General features: G+C 29.1%; 1 protein-coding gene across 2 annotated transcripts; it reads left to right on the top strand.

Moving 5' to 3' along the window:
• The first annotated feature begins 2125 nt into the window (after positions 1 to 2125).
• LOC120158257 (histone H2A variant 1) lies at positions 2126 to 3853 on the top strand. 2 transcript variants are annotated; one of them, XM_039169144.1, is made up of 3 exons: positions 2126 to 2244; positions 2446 to 2569; positions 3393 to 3853. In XM_039169144.1, exons 2-3 carry the CDS (start codon positions 2456 to 2458, stop codon positions 3687 to 3689), a joined length of 411 nt encoding a protein of 136 aa, XP_039025075.1. In that variant the 5' UTR covers positions 2126 to 2244; positions 2446 to 2455; the 3' UTR covers positions 3690 to 3853. The 2 variants fall into 2 exon arrangements, with proteins under 2 accessions (XP_039025075.1, XP_039025076.1); XM_039169145.1 differs by lacking the exon at positions 2126 to 2244 and adding an exon at positions 2307 to 2346.
• Positions 3854 to 15876: the final 12023 nt, after the last annotated feature.

Genomic DNA, 15876 nt, shown 5'->3' with positions numbered 1-15876 from the left:
AGTACTGTTCTTCCAGTACCGATACCCTTACACAAAATTCACTTATTTTTATTCGAATTTTACCTAAAATTCAATTAAATCTCTTACTATTAACTCCATTCATGCCCTTAAACTCATTAACACTTATCCCAACCAACTTGTATCCATTAATCCCCTTTTACATCCAAAATTCTCCATATAATACATAAAGCTAAAAATCATACTCATTCTTCAAACATGTTTCCAATATTTTCTAATACTTCAAACACCTTATTTAGACCTTTTTCAAGTCCAGTATATCTTTAAAATCTGATTACCAATCAATTTTCATCGATTCTCTCAAAAACCCATTTTACCAAATCACCATTAACTCATCAATCTCGTAGTTTCTAATCATCTTTAAGCTTTCTTAAGCTTCTATACCACCTAAGAAATCAAAACCAATTCAAAATGCAAAAAAAAAACCAACTTAAATTTTACTCACCTTAGCAATGGAGTTCACGAGGAAAAATGAAGAAGAGAAGATGAAGAGCATCTAGGCTTTTGTTTTTCCTTTTTATCCTTTTCCATCACATGTTATATAACAATTTAAAATGAATTTTAAATTCATTTCATGCCAAAAGACTATTTTCCCCTTCCATCATTCAATCTTTGATAATATGTCCTAAAAAAAATTCCAAATCAATCCTTGAACATTTCAATTTATCAAAATCAAACTGCTAAATTTTGAATTCTTACACTTTAATCATTGACCCTATGTTTTGGGGTATTATAGTCATTGTTATTTCGGATAAGCTTTCAAAAGTGGAAGAAATCCGAAGAAATGCTTATAAAAAATAACTGAATCTATGAAAAGGAAAAAATTAATGATTGTAAAATTTTACATAAAGAAGTTTTAGGTTGGACAAAAGCGTATGAAATATCTCTCGCCATTAAACATTCAAATTAATTAATTATGACTTGTGATCTTCATCTACAAACATATCAAAGGAAGAAATTGCCTTAAAGTATGTAGGCAATTTTATATTGAACGTATATACACAATTGGACACATGGGCCGTAGAAGTATCACCCAAAACCATTGATAAAACCTTTCAAAGAAGTACACCTACACAATGAACGTCAGATAATTGAAAAAGCACATTCATGTTTCGGTAACCATTTATGTACTCTTGTTTCAAGCGGTCAAATAATGTAAATAAGTCAGTCTAATGTGCCACATCAATCTTTTGTTATTAAGATAACATATGCGAACAATCGAGTACCGATTTATTATAAAATTATAATATTATTAATGACTTATTATATTTAAAACTTAAGTGATAAAGATAAATTTATTCATAGTTACATGATCATTTGTATAATTTATCTCTATAATTTAAATACTTATTTGTTAATTAAACCTTGTTAATACTTATAGATTAGTTTATTTAATTAGGGGTGAGCAAAACTTAACTTGACTCAAAAAATCGATTTTTTCGACTCGATTCGACTCGAAAAGATTTTACTCGAAAATTTCAAGTTCAAATCGAGTTGTAAAATGCAACCCAAATAACTCGAAATTTTAGTAATTAGTAGATTTGTTTTCAAGTTTAGTCTAGTCATTGGACTTTGTATGATATATATATCACATATGAAAAAAATACGAAGAAACATATTTGTATTGTACATATAATTATAGAAAGTCACTTAAAATTTAACCAAATAATATTATAATATTATAAATATTCACGATTAAATTTAAACATAAACTCAAAAATTCGACTTACTCGACTCAAATTTTAGAAACTCGACTCGAAATATTTCAAATCAACTCTGAGTTGTAAAATAGGACTCGTCAACTCAAATAACTAGAAATTTTTTTACTCGACTAGCTCAAAAAAATTTCAAGTCAACTTTGAGTTGTAAAATATAATTCATCAACTTAAATAACTCAAAATTTTTTAACTCGATCGAACGATCACTTCGAAATGTAGAGTTACAATACAAGTACACGTAGCCAAGGAATTTAGGGGCATGTGTTTGGTCAGAGACGGAGATAGTATGGAATTTCGGGAAAACGAGAGGGTACTTCAGTAAAGTGAGGCGAACGATTACGAAACGGTGAAATAGAAGGGTTTTCTCACCTAAAATTAAGCGCAATTATGTTTTCCGGCATTTAAATTTAGGATATATATATATATTAAAAAAAACCCTGCCCCTAACCTACATCATATTTCCTTATTTCCACAGTTTCTTCGCTTTACAGCTTCCCAAACCTCTCAGGTCTTTTTCTCTTGCCCAATCACTATTTTTTAAAGGAATATTCTTTATTATATTTTTCGCTTTTGAATTCATTAACTTGGATAATTTCTTTGACTAGATCTGTTAACCTTATAGCAGATCTGGGTTTTTACTGATGTTTATTTTGTTTTGTTCTTTTTTTGTACCGACTGAAAATTAAATGCGGCGGTGCTTATCTTTCAGGTGAAGAAATATGGCAGGAAAAGGTGGGAAGGGGCTTTTGGCGGCGAAAACAACCGCAGCTAACAAGGACAAAGACAAGGACAAGAAACGTCCTGTTTCTCGTTCATCTCGTGCCGGAATTCAGGTATTTCTCAAATTACTACCATTTTACTTTATTTTAAGACCAAAACAGTAGTTTTTCTTTTTTGATTTAAATTATGCATCCCAGTCTCTTTGGATGTCTTGTCATGAACTCCAAACAAAACGGTCAAGGAAAAAGGAGTAAATCTGAGGTTTTTGTGGTTTCTAAAAGTAGAACAAAGCAGCATATATGATTTCGAAGGAGTAATTTTATTGTGGTTTTTCATTGATTAAAAAAATCATGGATCTCTGGGTTTTTTTTTCTCTTTAGAATATGGTGCATTATTTTATTTTCGCTACCTTTGAAGATCGATACATTTGCAATCTGTTCATCTTTAGGATGCCAATGCACTGTGCTCCTTTAACACATGGATGAACGTTTATGTTAGATGAACTGAACGGCCAACTTATAAAATTCTAGACACAATCATATCTTTAATAGAAAATATCTAAAATATATAATAATTTGAAATTTCCAGGGATTACTGTCTCTGGTTGCCTTCTCGATCCATCCCGGCTTTAACATAGTGGTTAAAAGTCAAAATGTAGTTGTGATTAATTTGTTACTAAAGTTGTTGGGATGTTCTTTTCTACAGTTCTTCCATGGTAAAACATCCTTTTCCTGGGTTCTTTTTCACACTTTTGATTCTGTACTATATTAAAGATTCTTGTTAAGACTTGTCTTTTTGTTGGAGCTATTTTGAATGCTATAAGCAAGGAAGATTACATTTTTTTAATTCCTTTTTGTGACATGGGTCTTCATTGATCTGTTTCTTGAACATGGATGGGTAATTTAATCCCATGTTCATTTTCCCTTTTGATGTTAGTTCCCAGTGGGTCGAATCCATCGTCACCTAAAGACTAGGACATCTGCACACGGTAGAGTCGGTGCCACAGCTGCTGTTTACTTGGCCTCCATCCTCGAGTACCTAACAGCCGAGGTTCTCGAGTTGGCCGGAAACGCTAGCAAAGATCTGAAAGTGAAGAGAATTACTCCAAGGCATCTGCAGCTTGCCATTAGGGGTGATGAAGAGCTGGACACCCTTATCAAGGGTACCATTGCTGGAGGTGGTGTCATCCCTCACATCCACAAGTCCCTAATCAACAAAACTACCAAGGAGTAGATATATCTGATTCTAACTAGATCGTACGAGTTTGGACTACTTTTTTTTAATCTATTATGTGTTTAATGACTGCTCGTAGGCTTTAATTTAGTGGAGCTAATACATTTGGTCTGTAACTCAGTATATATGTTGTAATTCTCTAGGCTTGTTCCTGTTGAGCTGGGGATCTTTGTTTGTTGGATAGTTTTAACTTTTGCAGTGGTTTATTGTTTGTTTGCTCTTGAAGTTATTTCTGTTATATTTTTCTGCAACGATGTTGTCTTGGCTCTTGGCTTTGCTTAGTAACATGCATGGTACTCGTTATTAGGAGTGCATTTCGTTCTGGTCGATTTTTCGATTTCCTTACTCAGCCCTATTGGTTAGTCGCCCGAGTATGTCTATAATGATTTATAATAAACCATTAGTAAGGACTCATAAGGAAGATAAGATGCATTGTCTCTAATATTTTATACAGATTTTCGACACATAGGTAACTTTATCATAAAATCCAGTGAAAATACTGCATGGTTAGTGATTATTCTTTCTTCCGGTAAATGAAACAATTATGAAGCATTATATATGGAACATATACGTTAAGTTTCGGAACTCCAATTTGTATTTTTTTTATTAATCTGGGTAAATACAGGGTAATATATGTTTAAATATAATATTAATCTTTCGACATTGTACGCTCATACTCCTAATATTTATAGTGCTCAAAACTTGTATTTTAAATTATTTGAATTGAATTATTCGATTTGTCAGAGTTATTTGATTTGTTTAATATAATTTGTATTTTTTATTTGGATTTTGAGTTTGAGTTTTGATTTTATGAAGTTTGAATATCTAATATTGGTTTCTGTCTTGATCTTTAACTAAGTAATTTGATTATTCTGTGATTTGATTTTTTTTCTTTGTATTTTTAATCTCTTCTTAGTTTTAATTTTTTTTATCAATTTGAATTATATGTTCTTCAACTATTTATATAACTTTGATTTGTTTAATAATATTTTTTACAATTTAATCTCTTAATTTTATTCTTTCTTCAATTTGATTTTCTTTAATTATTTATAATTTATTTTTTCTTCAATTCATTGATATTTTCATTAATATTTTATCTTTAAAATATTTATTGTACAAATAATATTATAAATATATCATATAGTTTTAGATGATAATTTATTAAATAATACTATAAATTGAAACACGTCATAACTATTAAATAAATATTTCTATTTTTCAAAATAAATAATAGGAAAGAAGTATAGAGAAGTAGGATTAATTCACAGAGATTAAAGAGTTTTTAATGACGAATTATTTTGATCTTGTTTCAATGATTAAAGTAAAGAAGAAAGGGGTCTGAAATATAAAAATGAAAGTTTAAAAATGATGAAAATAAAATAAAAGTAAATTTTTGAGAAGTAATTAATAAGATGAAAATAGCGTCAAACTTCAGTTTGCCTCGATTTTAATTGATCATCGAAAGAAATTTAACTTTGGGGTACATGTTGGTTACAATCTACAAGGTTCAACCATTGTAATTTACTTTTCTCTCCAATAAATTGATATTCCCAATTCTATCTCCGGAATTTAGTCCTTGCTGAGTTAACCACGACTATCGTCGTTAACACTGATACAACTTTAAGCCCTGAAAAAGCCCGACTTGATTTATGGTGTCTCGATAAGAATCGAACTCAATTTTAATTCACCTTAGCTGATCGTCGCTAAGTTTATCTATAAGAAGTCGAATTACGACCAACTGATTCTTTCTCTTAACAGTAAATCAGATCAAAATTCAAACCAACGTTGATTTTTTTTAAATGAAAGTGTCAAGATTTTTAAAGGAAAGATCGATTGTGAATCTAAGTTTTCAAAAAATAAAGAATGTCATCGTAAGATATTAAGTGCATTTTAATTTTCACAACAGGAATTGAGTGATCACTAAGTCTTTGTCTAAATAAAAATTTAGCTTAGCATGATTGTAATCATACTTAGTATTTTTTAAAAATAAAATAAAAATTAAAAAATGAAAAGTTTAAACCCCGAGAGAATTTTATAAATCAAAAGAAAAAGAAAGAATAAAATATCCTAAAGATAGAATATCTTTAAAAATAGTCCAAAAAATAAATCCTAAAGTATTTTTCAAATTCAAACTTAAATTCCTAAGATATTTCCGTTCGTCCAACTTCCAGAAGATGCTGAGTGAACTTCCTTCTAGAAACCGTTGTTGATAGGATAATCCAAATCTGTCACATTAGAGAATGTTGTGTCCCAGGATTCCAATCACAATTCTAGAAATAAATAAATGTAGAATCCGTTCTTTTACTATTGGTTCTAAAAAATAAGTTCCTACACAAAAATAAGTCAAAACAGAACCAAATCGATAATATCAAACCAACAACGAAGAATAATTATTAAAAGATATATGCAAATTCGAACCCTCGTCATAAATTCTAGTTACACATAAAATAAGTAAAAAATATGTATATTGTATAATTTTAAAGATAGTTGTTTAACTTAAAATTAATTAGTATTTTAATATTACAAATAATTTATATGAATTTGAATAGAAATTTATATAATATATATTCAAGTCTTTTTAATTTGAAAAAAAACTAAAGAAGATTTAAAAGATAAAATAATAATTATAAACTTCATTAACTTAAATTCTTTTATTCAATTTGGCTTGATTGAATATTCTTTCAAAACTTATCAAATGCTTTACCTCAATTTTTTGCTCTTAATTTGAGTCGACATAGATTATGCTTTATTGCCTATTTCAGTCATTTAGCTATATACGATTAATAAAATTTAATCTAATTATTCATTTGAAATCAATCAATTAAAAATGGTGATTTGCTCTGTTCGAATAACGAGGTAATGAATTAATAGTTATAAATTACTAAAAAAATGAAAATTGGAGTCTATATATGGATCATTTATCATGTCGAAACATTTTTTTTAATTTTTTTATATTATTTTTCTATTTAATAATTATTAAAATATTTTAATTGATTAAATTAAAAATTGAGTCCGATTGATTTTATCTTCAATCCAAAGTCTAACGACATTAGAGAACGGAGAAAGCTTTGACTCGCCAAGATCAACCAAGCATGACCGTCATAAATTGAGTTCGATCAACCAAGCATGAGTGTAATATTATTGAGGTCGGCGGTGTCCTATACATAAAACGAATAGAAGTTCGAATAAATTGTTAATGAATTATTCGTATATTTATGATCTTTTATTAAATTAATAAAATAAGTATAAACAAATATTTTATGTTTATTTAATAAAAGAACGAACATAAAAAGATGTTCGATTTGTTTATATTCATGAACATGATTGTTTGAAAGTTTATTTGTTAACTCATTTATTTATTTATTTTGATGATTTTATGATAACTATAAGGTAATATACGTTTAAAGACTTTCAACAATTTTTAATTTTCATCAATTTTAAATATGTTCGTGCATGCGTGTACGTTAAAAGAACATGTTAGCAAACTTATAAATAAATATATTCACAAATACTAAACATTTCGAATACAAACACATTAAAATATAAACAAACTAAGATGAATATAAACATATTCAAAAAATAAATAATCAAATTGACAAACTTGAAATTGTCAAATAAATATAACGATGCATTATAAACATGAAATGATGCTATAAATAAAAAAAAATATAATTATTAAAAAGATAATGGTGATGTGAACGCTAATTATTTTCACATAAGATAATTTTGTTGATGTGTCAATCAAGTGACATGACATTAACAAAAAAAAATTAAGTAAACAGTTACATAAAACTAACCCTAAAACTAATATGCTTACATCGTGATAATCCCATTTCCTTCATCGTCATCTCCAGTCAGGTAAGGGATTTTGAATGGAGAGATTTGCCCCTGTGATGAAAGAAATGGAGAGATTAACCAAAAAAAAATTTAAAACCCCAACTTGAAACAAGGAATCAAGGATCAAAGAGAAAATTTATCAAACAGGTAGTAGGTGTAAAGAAAGAAAGAAAGGGGAAACAATAGAATACACGATTTATTAACAGAAAAAAGTAAAAACCCGGACCAGATTTATTAACAAAAAAACACATTAATCATAAACCAATCAGAAGAATTTTGAATTAAATGAGATGAATCCAATAATTAGTAGTAACACAACAATAACGGTAATACAAGAAGCAACGAAAAAGGAGGATAAATTACTAAATATAATCCACCAACCCCAGAAATATTCAATAAACAAACAAATTCTCTTCCAAAACACAATATGAAAATTTTGAAAAACAAGTTAAAAATTGATAGAAATCTGGGTTCATAATACAAACCTAACCCCACCAGTAAAGGGTTTTAAAAGGAAAATGAACACAAAGTTTAAGAAGAGGTGATCCTTGATTCCTAGCTTCAAGTTGAGGTTTTCACTTTTTTTTTGTTAATCTCTTCATTTCTTTCAAGTTGAGATTTGTCTTGAAGAGGAAATTACTGGAACTAATGAAGCTATAAATATTGTGGACACTGGTTTTGAAGAGTGGTAAAGGAACGATGAAGGGCATTAGTTTTAGGGTTAGCTTTATAGCCCGTGTAATTGTTTACTTTTTTTTATTGTTATTGTAATATCACCCAGGTGACACATCAGCAAAGTTATCTTAGATGAAAATAATTGATCTCTATGTCCAAAAACTAACAGTTCTGTTAGTCGAAACGGTCAAATGTAGAAATTGATGCAATTAAATAACATCAAAGATAAAATTGATATTAAAATACGAGGTTATAAATGAAAATAAAGTATAATTATTAAAAAGATAATGGGAAAAAGAAAAATATAAAGAAAGATAGGTATGCTAGGCATACTAAGAATAATTATGATGATTGTATGAAAGAAATATGGTTTAACTGAGAATGACTGATCTGATCCTTATAGAGTATGCGATTTAATTTGTTATTAAATAACCATGAGATACTTATGTATAAATTACAGTTTCTTTACAATATTATGTCTCACTAAGTAAATACTTAACATGTGTTGATTTCACAATTAGATAAAAACAAAGACTAGTCGGGTACGGGGTGCAGTAGGAGCTATCATCAATCTAAGGTTGACTCTCATCAGTAACAGTAGGACAATCATGTTTATTTTGATAATTTGCTGGCATGTAATCGAAATTAAGAAAAATGCTTTGTAGTGTATTTAAAGTGATAACTATGGTAATATGTTTCAACGAATGTTTTATTATTGTACTAAAAATGTTTTGGTTTTAAATTTTGAAACAAAAATTTAATGGGTTTTACAAATGGGTAAATATTTTTTTAAAAGTCATGTGACATCTATGACTTGTGTACGAAATGTATACCGGAAATGAGTGTTACATTTATTGGTACCAGAGCCAGATTTAGTCGATTCTCGATCGAAACCGAGTTTAAATTGAATTGAGAAAAATGATTGCATGCCATTAAGATTGTCAAAATTACTGATATAGTGTCAATTAGAGTGTGATTAATGTCACTCCTTATTAACTTGAGTGTTATTATTATGTATGTTCTAATAGATGTTGGAAACTAAGGACAAAGGTAAGAAAGTAGATAATATTGAAAAGAATGTCGAGATCAAAATCGTCCCAAGAGAAGTTGAATCGGATGAGGATTTAGAGGAGATTTATGAAATTAGTGATGATTCTGAGGTTTCTTCATGTAAGCTTAAATAATTGAGAAATATTTAAGAGAAACATTAAAAATTGTTTAAAGTATTGTTAATTTGAGTTAGAGGAAATGAGTAAGAGGTAAATACATTGACCGCTAAAAGCTTATAGAAAGATGAGTTATTAGTGGATCAACTGATTATGAGTTTGTATGAATTATTATTTAAAATTAAGATTAATTCTCGGGAACTTGGAAAAGTGTCAAGTTTGTAATGGTAAGAAAAAGACTAAATTTTGGTTACTAGTGTAATGTTAGCATTAACTGCTATGAGGTTATTACTACAAAGTTGTCAAGTCTTCTTATTAAATGATGTGGATAATTAGACTTTCATAGTTGAGATAGAAAATATTTCAATTGCTCGAGAATATTTTAAATAGATCCGAAAAAGTTACACGGATTACCTCAAGAAGGAAATGAAAGATTTTAAAATAAAAGTATTCTATTCAACTTAATCTCGAGTGAGATGATAGCAGTAAACCCTGGTGGGTCATGGTACAAATGTGAATTGGTCAGGTAGTAAACATTTGATAAAGATTCCAGGGGTTATGTTCTCGGTGAATTGATGGAATTATCATTTGATGAGTTAAGATCATATTGGGGATAGGTTGTTTGTCTCCAGAGACGATTAGTTCAGAAAGATGTAGAGGGTATGGAAATTATAGTTTGTGGAGAGAAAGTAAAATCATTGCTCAAGGTGATATCATTAATGATTGTTAAGAAAATGATGTCATAAAGATATATATAGCTTTTCTGGCTATTGTGATAGATACTCAAGTAATTAAAGTAAAATTTTCTGATAATTTCACAAAATTGAGAATTTATAGATATATTTTCAGATAAATTTATTAGGTTACCTCCAGTTCGAGAGGTAGAATTCAAGGTTGATGGTTATTAAGGTATTGAATATGTTTCTATGATTTCGTATCAAATGACTTAAGTGAGTCAAGAGAATTAGGGGCTCAATTATAAGAGTTGATTAATCAAAGTTTTATCAGCCCAAGTATTTCATCTTGGGAAGTATTTGTGTTATTAGCAAAAATAAAGATAAATCTATGTGTTTATGCATATATTTTGACAGTTAAATAAGACTCTTTGAGAGAAGAACTTGTATGCCAAACTATCCCAATGTGAAAATCTGGTTAGCAGAGATGGCTTTCTTTGGCCAGGTTGTTTCGGCATAAGGTATAATAGTATATTCTAAGAAAAACTCATGTTGTAGTAAATTGGAAACTCCCAAAGAATGATCCTGAAGTTCAGATTTATTTGGGGCTTGCTGGCTACTATCGAAGGTTAGTGAAGAACTTTTCGACGTTAGCTTTGCTGCTAACCAAGTTTTTAAAGAAAGGCGTGTCTTTTGTAGAACGTAAAAGGGTCAAGAGAGTTTTGAAATGCTAAATAGGATTTTAATAGAGACACCAGTGTTTATACAACTTGAGTTGGGTAAATATTATGCGGGTTTTACTGATGCATCTCCCAACGGCTTAGTAAGTATGCTTATGCAAAAAGGTAAGGTTGTGACATATACCTCGATAAAGTTAAAGACTCACACAAGGAATTACCCTATGCCTAATTTAGCGTTAGCAGCAGTCGAGTTTGCCTTAAAAGATTTGAAGGTTTTATTTGTATGGTGAGCGGTGCTATAGTTGTGCTAATTACAAAAGCCTAAAGTACTTGTGGAATTAAAGAGAGTTGAACCTAAGACAGAAAAGATAGACATAACATTTAAAGAATTATGAAGTGATCATTGATTATCTTCCAGGAAAGGCTAATATTGTTGCAAGAGGTACTTGGTCAAAAACCTTTTGCAGTTTTGCGAGCTATGGATGTGCGATTAGTATGGAATGAAAATGGAACCATAGGCTGAATTAAAGATGATGCTAATGTTTTTATTAGATCTGATAAGAGAATTATAAAGGAAATATGAAAATTTCTTGATAATAATTTTATAAGTAGAAAAATGAAGAGATTAAGGACTTTTGAGGTCATGTTCGATGGATGTTCCTATTATCGTGGGAGACTTTGTATTCCCGACGATTAAGAATTTAGAAAGATATTCTTTTTGAGGCATTAAGTCCATTAACTATGCATTCAGGTGGAAACAAGAGGTACCGAGATTAAAGAGTCGGCTGGGTGGCCTGGTTTGAAAAGAGCCATCACGAAAATTTTAGTAAAGTGTCTGACGTACTATTAGAGGAAAAATTGAACATCAAGTATCTTCTAAATTATTTCAATCAATCTTGATTCATGAATGGAAAAGGGCTCATGGGAAGAATATTTTCTTTTAGAAGAATTTTCTTATAATAACAATTATTAATCGAACATCAAGATGGTTGTATACGAAGCTTTATATGGGAGAAAAGGTTGAACACCATTTAAATTGGTTTGAGTTAAAAGATCGAAATCTAGTTGGACATGAATTAATGAAAGAAATAGAGTATAAAATGAAAGTTAACCAAGATAATTTTTAAATCGCTTCCTATTGACAAAAGTCTTATGCTAATCTAAAGAGAAAAGAGATTGAATAGCAAGAAGGTGATAAAGCTTTTCTGAAAGTATCACATTGGAAGAAAGTATTGTGGTTTGGACTGAGTCCGAGAATTTTTTAACCTTATTAGATTTTATAAGTTATCTTTTGCCTCTCGAAATGGACAAGACCTATAATGTTTTTTCATGTGTTGTTACCGATCATATCCAGCATATGTTCTTACATTGGGGAAAATAAAGATTTGATCAGATTTAAATTATAAAAAAGAACCAATACGGATATGGACTCGAGAAATCAAGAATCCGCGTAACAAAACAATTTCTCTAGTTAGAGTGTTGTGGTAAAAGCATTGAGTCTTTAATTTCGAGGACAAATTTTCTTAAGGGGGAGAATTGTAATACCTCAAATATCAAGTCAATGACTTTAGTGAAAAGATTTAAAATTGGAGGATTAAATTGAATAAATAATAAATGATAATAAATAATAAATGATTTAGAAATAATGTTTAAGACCAATTAGTAACAATTGAAGAATAAAAAGGGCATTTTGGTCCTTTAAGGGGAAATGAAATTAAAATCAATTTTAAATTAGGGATTTAAAAAGAGGAAAAGGGGAAAGTTAAAGCAAAAATAAGTTATCTATTTTTCTTCTTATTCTCGTGTAAGTGCTCTCCTCCATAGCCAAAGGTAAGACTTCATTTAGGTAGTTTTTTCTTTCGTTTTTGGTTTGTTCTTAAAACATTGAGTATTATAGAGGATTAAGGAAGGATTAAATAAGATTAAAACTAAGAGATGGATGAATTATTTGATATTGAAGAAAATGAGTTTTTGAATGATATGTTGATATATGAGTTTTTATTGAGGTTTATTAGTATATTTGACTTGTCAAAGAAGTAAATAAGAGATTAGAAGCCTTGGATGTGATTAAAAACATGTTAGAAAAAGTGGTATGATTCTTGGTTTGAGATGTTCTTTGGAGATTTTAGATGTTATAAGAAGCTAAATGAAGGAAAGTTAGTTAGGATAAATAAAAAAGGGTTTAATAGTATTGTTGGAGGAAAAAAAGTAAGGGAATTTGACTAAAATTGTGTTAAAATCGAGTTGAAAAATGGAAAATCTGGGTAGGGGTATCGGTACTGAAAGAACAGTACCTATATTATAGGTTTAAATTGATAGAAATACATTGAACAATATTGATACCGATGCAAGTAGTATCGATACTGATGTGGATATTGATACTAAGAGAAAGGTATCGATACCATGGACTCCAGAATGTAGAAATGGTATCGATACTGAAAGGGAGTATCGGTAACATAGTATAGAAGTATCGATACCATGGTAGGGGTACCGATACTATTGAGCCTGAAATTGTAAGATAGGCTGAAATTGTAATAGAAATTGAAAATAATAGTACTTTTGAGTATTATTAAAGTATAAATGTCAGAGAATACACTAACATTTGTATGGTATGTGTACTAAATGGATGCTTGTGTAGATCATAATCCCGAGTCAAGGAAGAATAAGGGCAAAGACAAAGTTGTCGAGTAGTTGGACATCACTACAACATATTAGGGAGGCATATTAGGTGAGTGCATTTATTGTAATTATATGGGATGAGGTAGACTCATACCGAGTCAATTTCTAATGTTTTAATTTAATGTATGTTTTATCGTATTTGATACACATGCTTATAATGTGTATTGAATTGATATTATGAATAATTATTAGAGTATGAACTGTTCTAAAATAAAAGTTAAATGCCTAACTGTGCTTTTTGGTAGAAATGTGACATTAATGCAAGTTAGATAAATGAAAATGTATAACAATGCATAATCAGCACGAAAGGATGCCATAAATGAAATGTTTAACAGTGCATAATCGACATGAAATGATGTCAGAAATGAAATGCATAACGGTGCATTATCGGCATGAAAGGATGCCATAAATGAAATGCATAACAGTGCATTATCGGCATAAAAGGATGCCATAAATGAAATGCATAATGATGCATTATCGGCATGAAATGATATCATAAATGAAAATGCATAACGATGCATTATAAGCATGAAAAATATGCTATAAATAAAAATAAAGTATAATAATTAAAAAGATAATGGGAAAAAGAAAATTATAAAGAAAGATAGGTATGCTAGGCATACTAAGAATAATTATGATGATTGTATGAAAGAAATCTGGTTTAACTGAGAAGGACTGATCTGTTCCTTATAGAGTATGCGATTTAATTTGTTATTAAATAGCCATGAGATACTTATGTATAAATTGCAGTTTCTTTACAATATTATGTCTCACTAAATAAATACTTAACGTGTGTTGATTTCACACGTAGGTAAAAGCAAAGACTAGTCAGGTACGGGGTGCAATGGCAGCTATCATCAATTTAAGGTTGACTCTCATCAGTAATAGTAGGACAATCATGTTTATTTTGATAATTTGCTGGCATGTAATCGAAATTAAGAAAAATGGCCTGGAATGTATTTAAAGCGATAACTTTGGTAATATGTTTCAACGACTATTTTATTGTTGTACTAAAATGTTTTGGTTTTAAATTTTAAAACAAAAATTTTATGGGTTTTACAAATGGGTAAATATTTTTTTAAAAGTCATGTGACACTTATGACTTATGTATGGAAACATATATTGTAGTCTCAACATGCATCCACAAAAAAGTTATAGATTATAAATGTTAAGTTTGACACACTCAATACAAGAAAAAATGAGCAAGAATATAAGTAATTGCTCCACATGCTCAAATCTTTCTAAAAAGTGTAACTAACATCAAGTCAAACTCACTTTTATCTAACAAACTCATGACATGTCATCATAATATTTTCAAGAAAAACACTAGTCACACTATTCACTTTCATGTATCTTAATCCAAACAAAAATGTATCCAATACTTTCATCATATTTAAAGATGTTCAACAAAACGCAAGATATTCTACGGAAAACTCAACATATCTGAACTAAAGCATACTAAAATTTAAACATATGAACAATAAGTGAAATTTTGAATCAATTTCACCCTTTCACTTAAAGAGTATTATCCCCATATGAAATAAATAAAGTAAATAAGAATAGATAAAAATATTCTCCATGTCTAGTGTCACTGGTTTGTTCGGAAAAGAAGATGTCAAAGGATGTATCGATGTTTAAGTTTTTTACTTTATGATAAAATTCTGAACCAACACCATATTTTTTAATTCCAAGCTCAATCAGAAAATACTCGATGTACCTAAAAAATATAAGAAAAATAAATAACCAAAAATAAAATAAAATAAAACAAAATAAAATTAACAAAAATTAATAAACATGGGTTACATCCCATTAAAACACATATGGTTAACGTCGTTAGCTCGATTACCTTATTCAAACTACATGTTTTAGTTTTAAAATTTGTGTGCTTATATCATATCTTAGGGTGGTGGAGTGATTATGTAGTTCATTTCTCAGTTTGACGTATTCTTAGGTTCTCGTATTCTTTTTTTCTCGGCAGTTAACATTCATTCTTGGTGAGAGTTCAAGTGGGGTTACATTTTCTGGGTAGTTCAATTTGCTATAAAACAATAATGTTAATGACAATTATATTATTTTAAAAAAATTCAATGATGAAGAAAAGTATATATACCCATACTTCATTGATAAATTATGTATTTTATTTTTGTTCCATATGGTCAAACTGTAACAGACTTAACTCGTACACGTACTCGTCTATTAGTCAAAAGTGTCACATCAGTCGTATAATAATATGTTGTTCAAAAACCAAAAAAATTTGTTTCGTTTAAAAATCAACCATTATAATTAAAAACACTATATTAATAAATCTCATTAAAATTTACCTATACTAAATTAAATTACTATTCATATAGAAATTATATGATACTACTTACCATTCTTAATATTACTATATTTTAAAAGGATTAACGTTTATGTTACAAAATCATATTTATAACATATATCAGAGCAGTTAAAACTTCTTTAATGTAAATGCCAC

Source organism: Hibiscus syriacus, unplaced genomic scaffold, assembly GCF_006381635.1.
Source record: "Hibiscus syriacus cultivar Baekdansim isolate YM2019G1 unplaced genomic scaffold, ASM638163v2 tig00111310_pilon, whole genome shotgun sequence".
Taxonomy (NCBI): Eukaryota; Viridiplantae; Streptophyta; class Magnoliopsida; order Malvales; family Malvaceae; genus Hibiscus; species Hibiscus syriacus.
The sequence above is the reverse complement of the archived record's forward strand: the minus strand, read 5'-3'. Positions and strand labels throughout refer to the sequence as shown.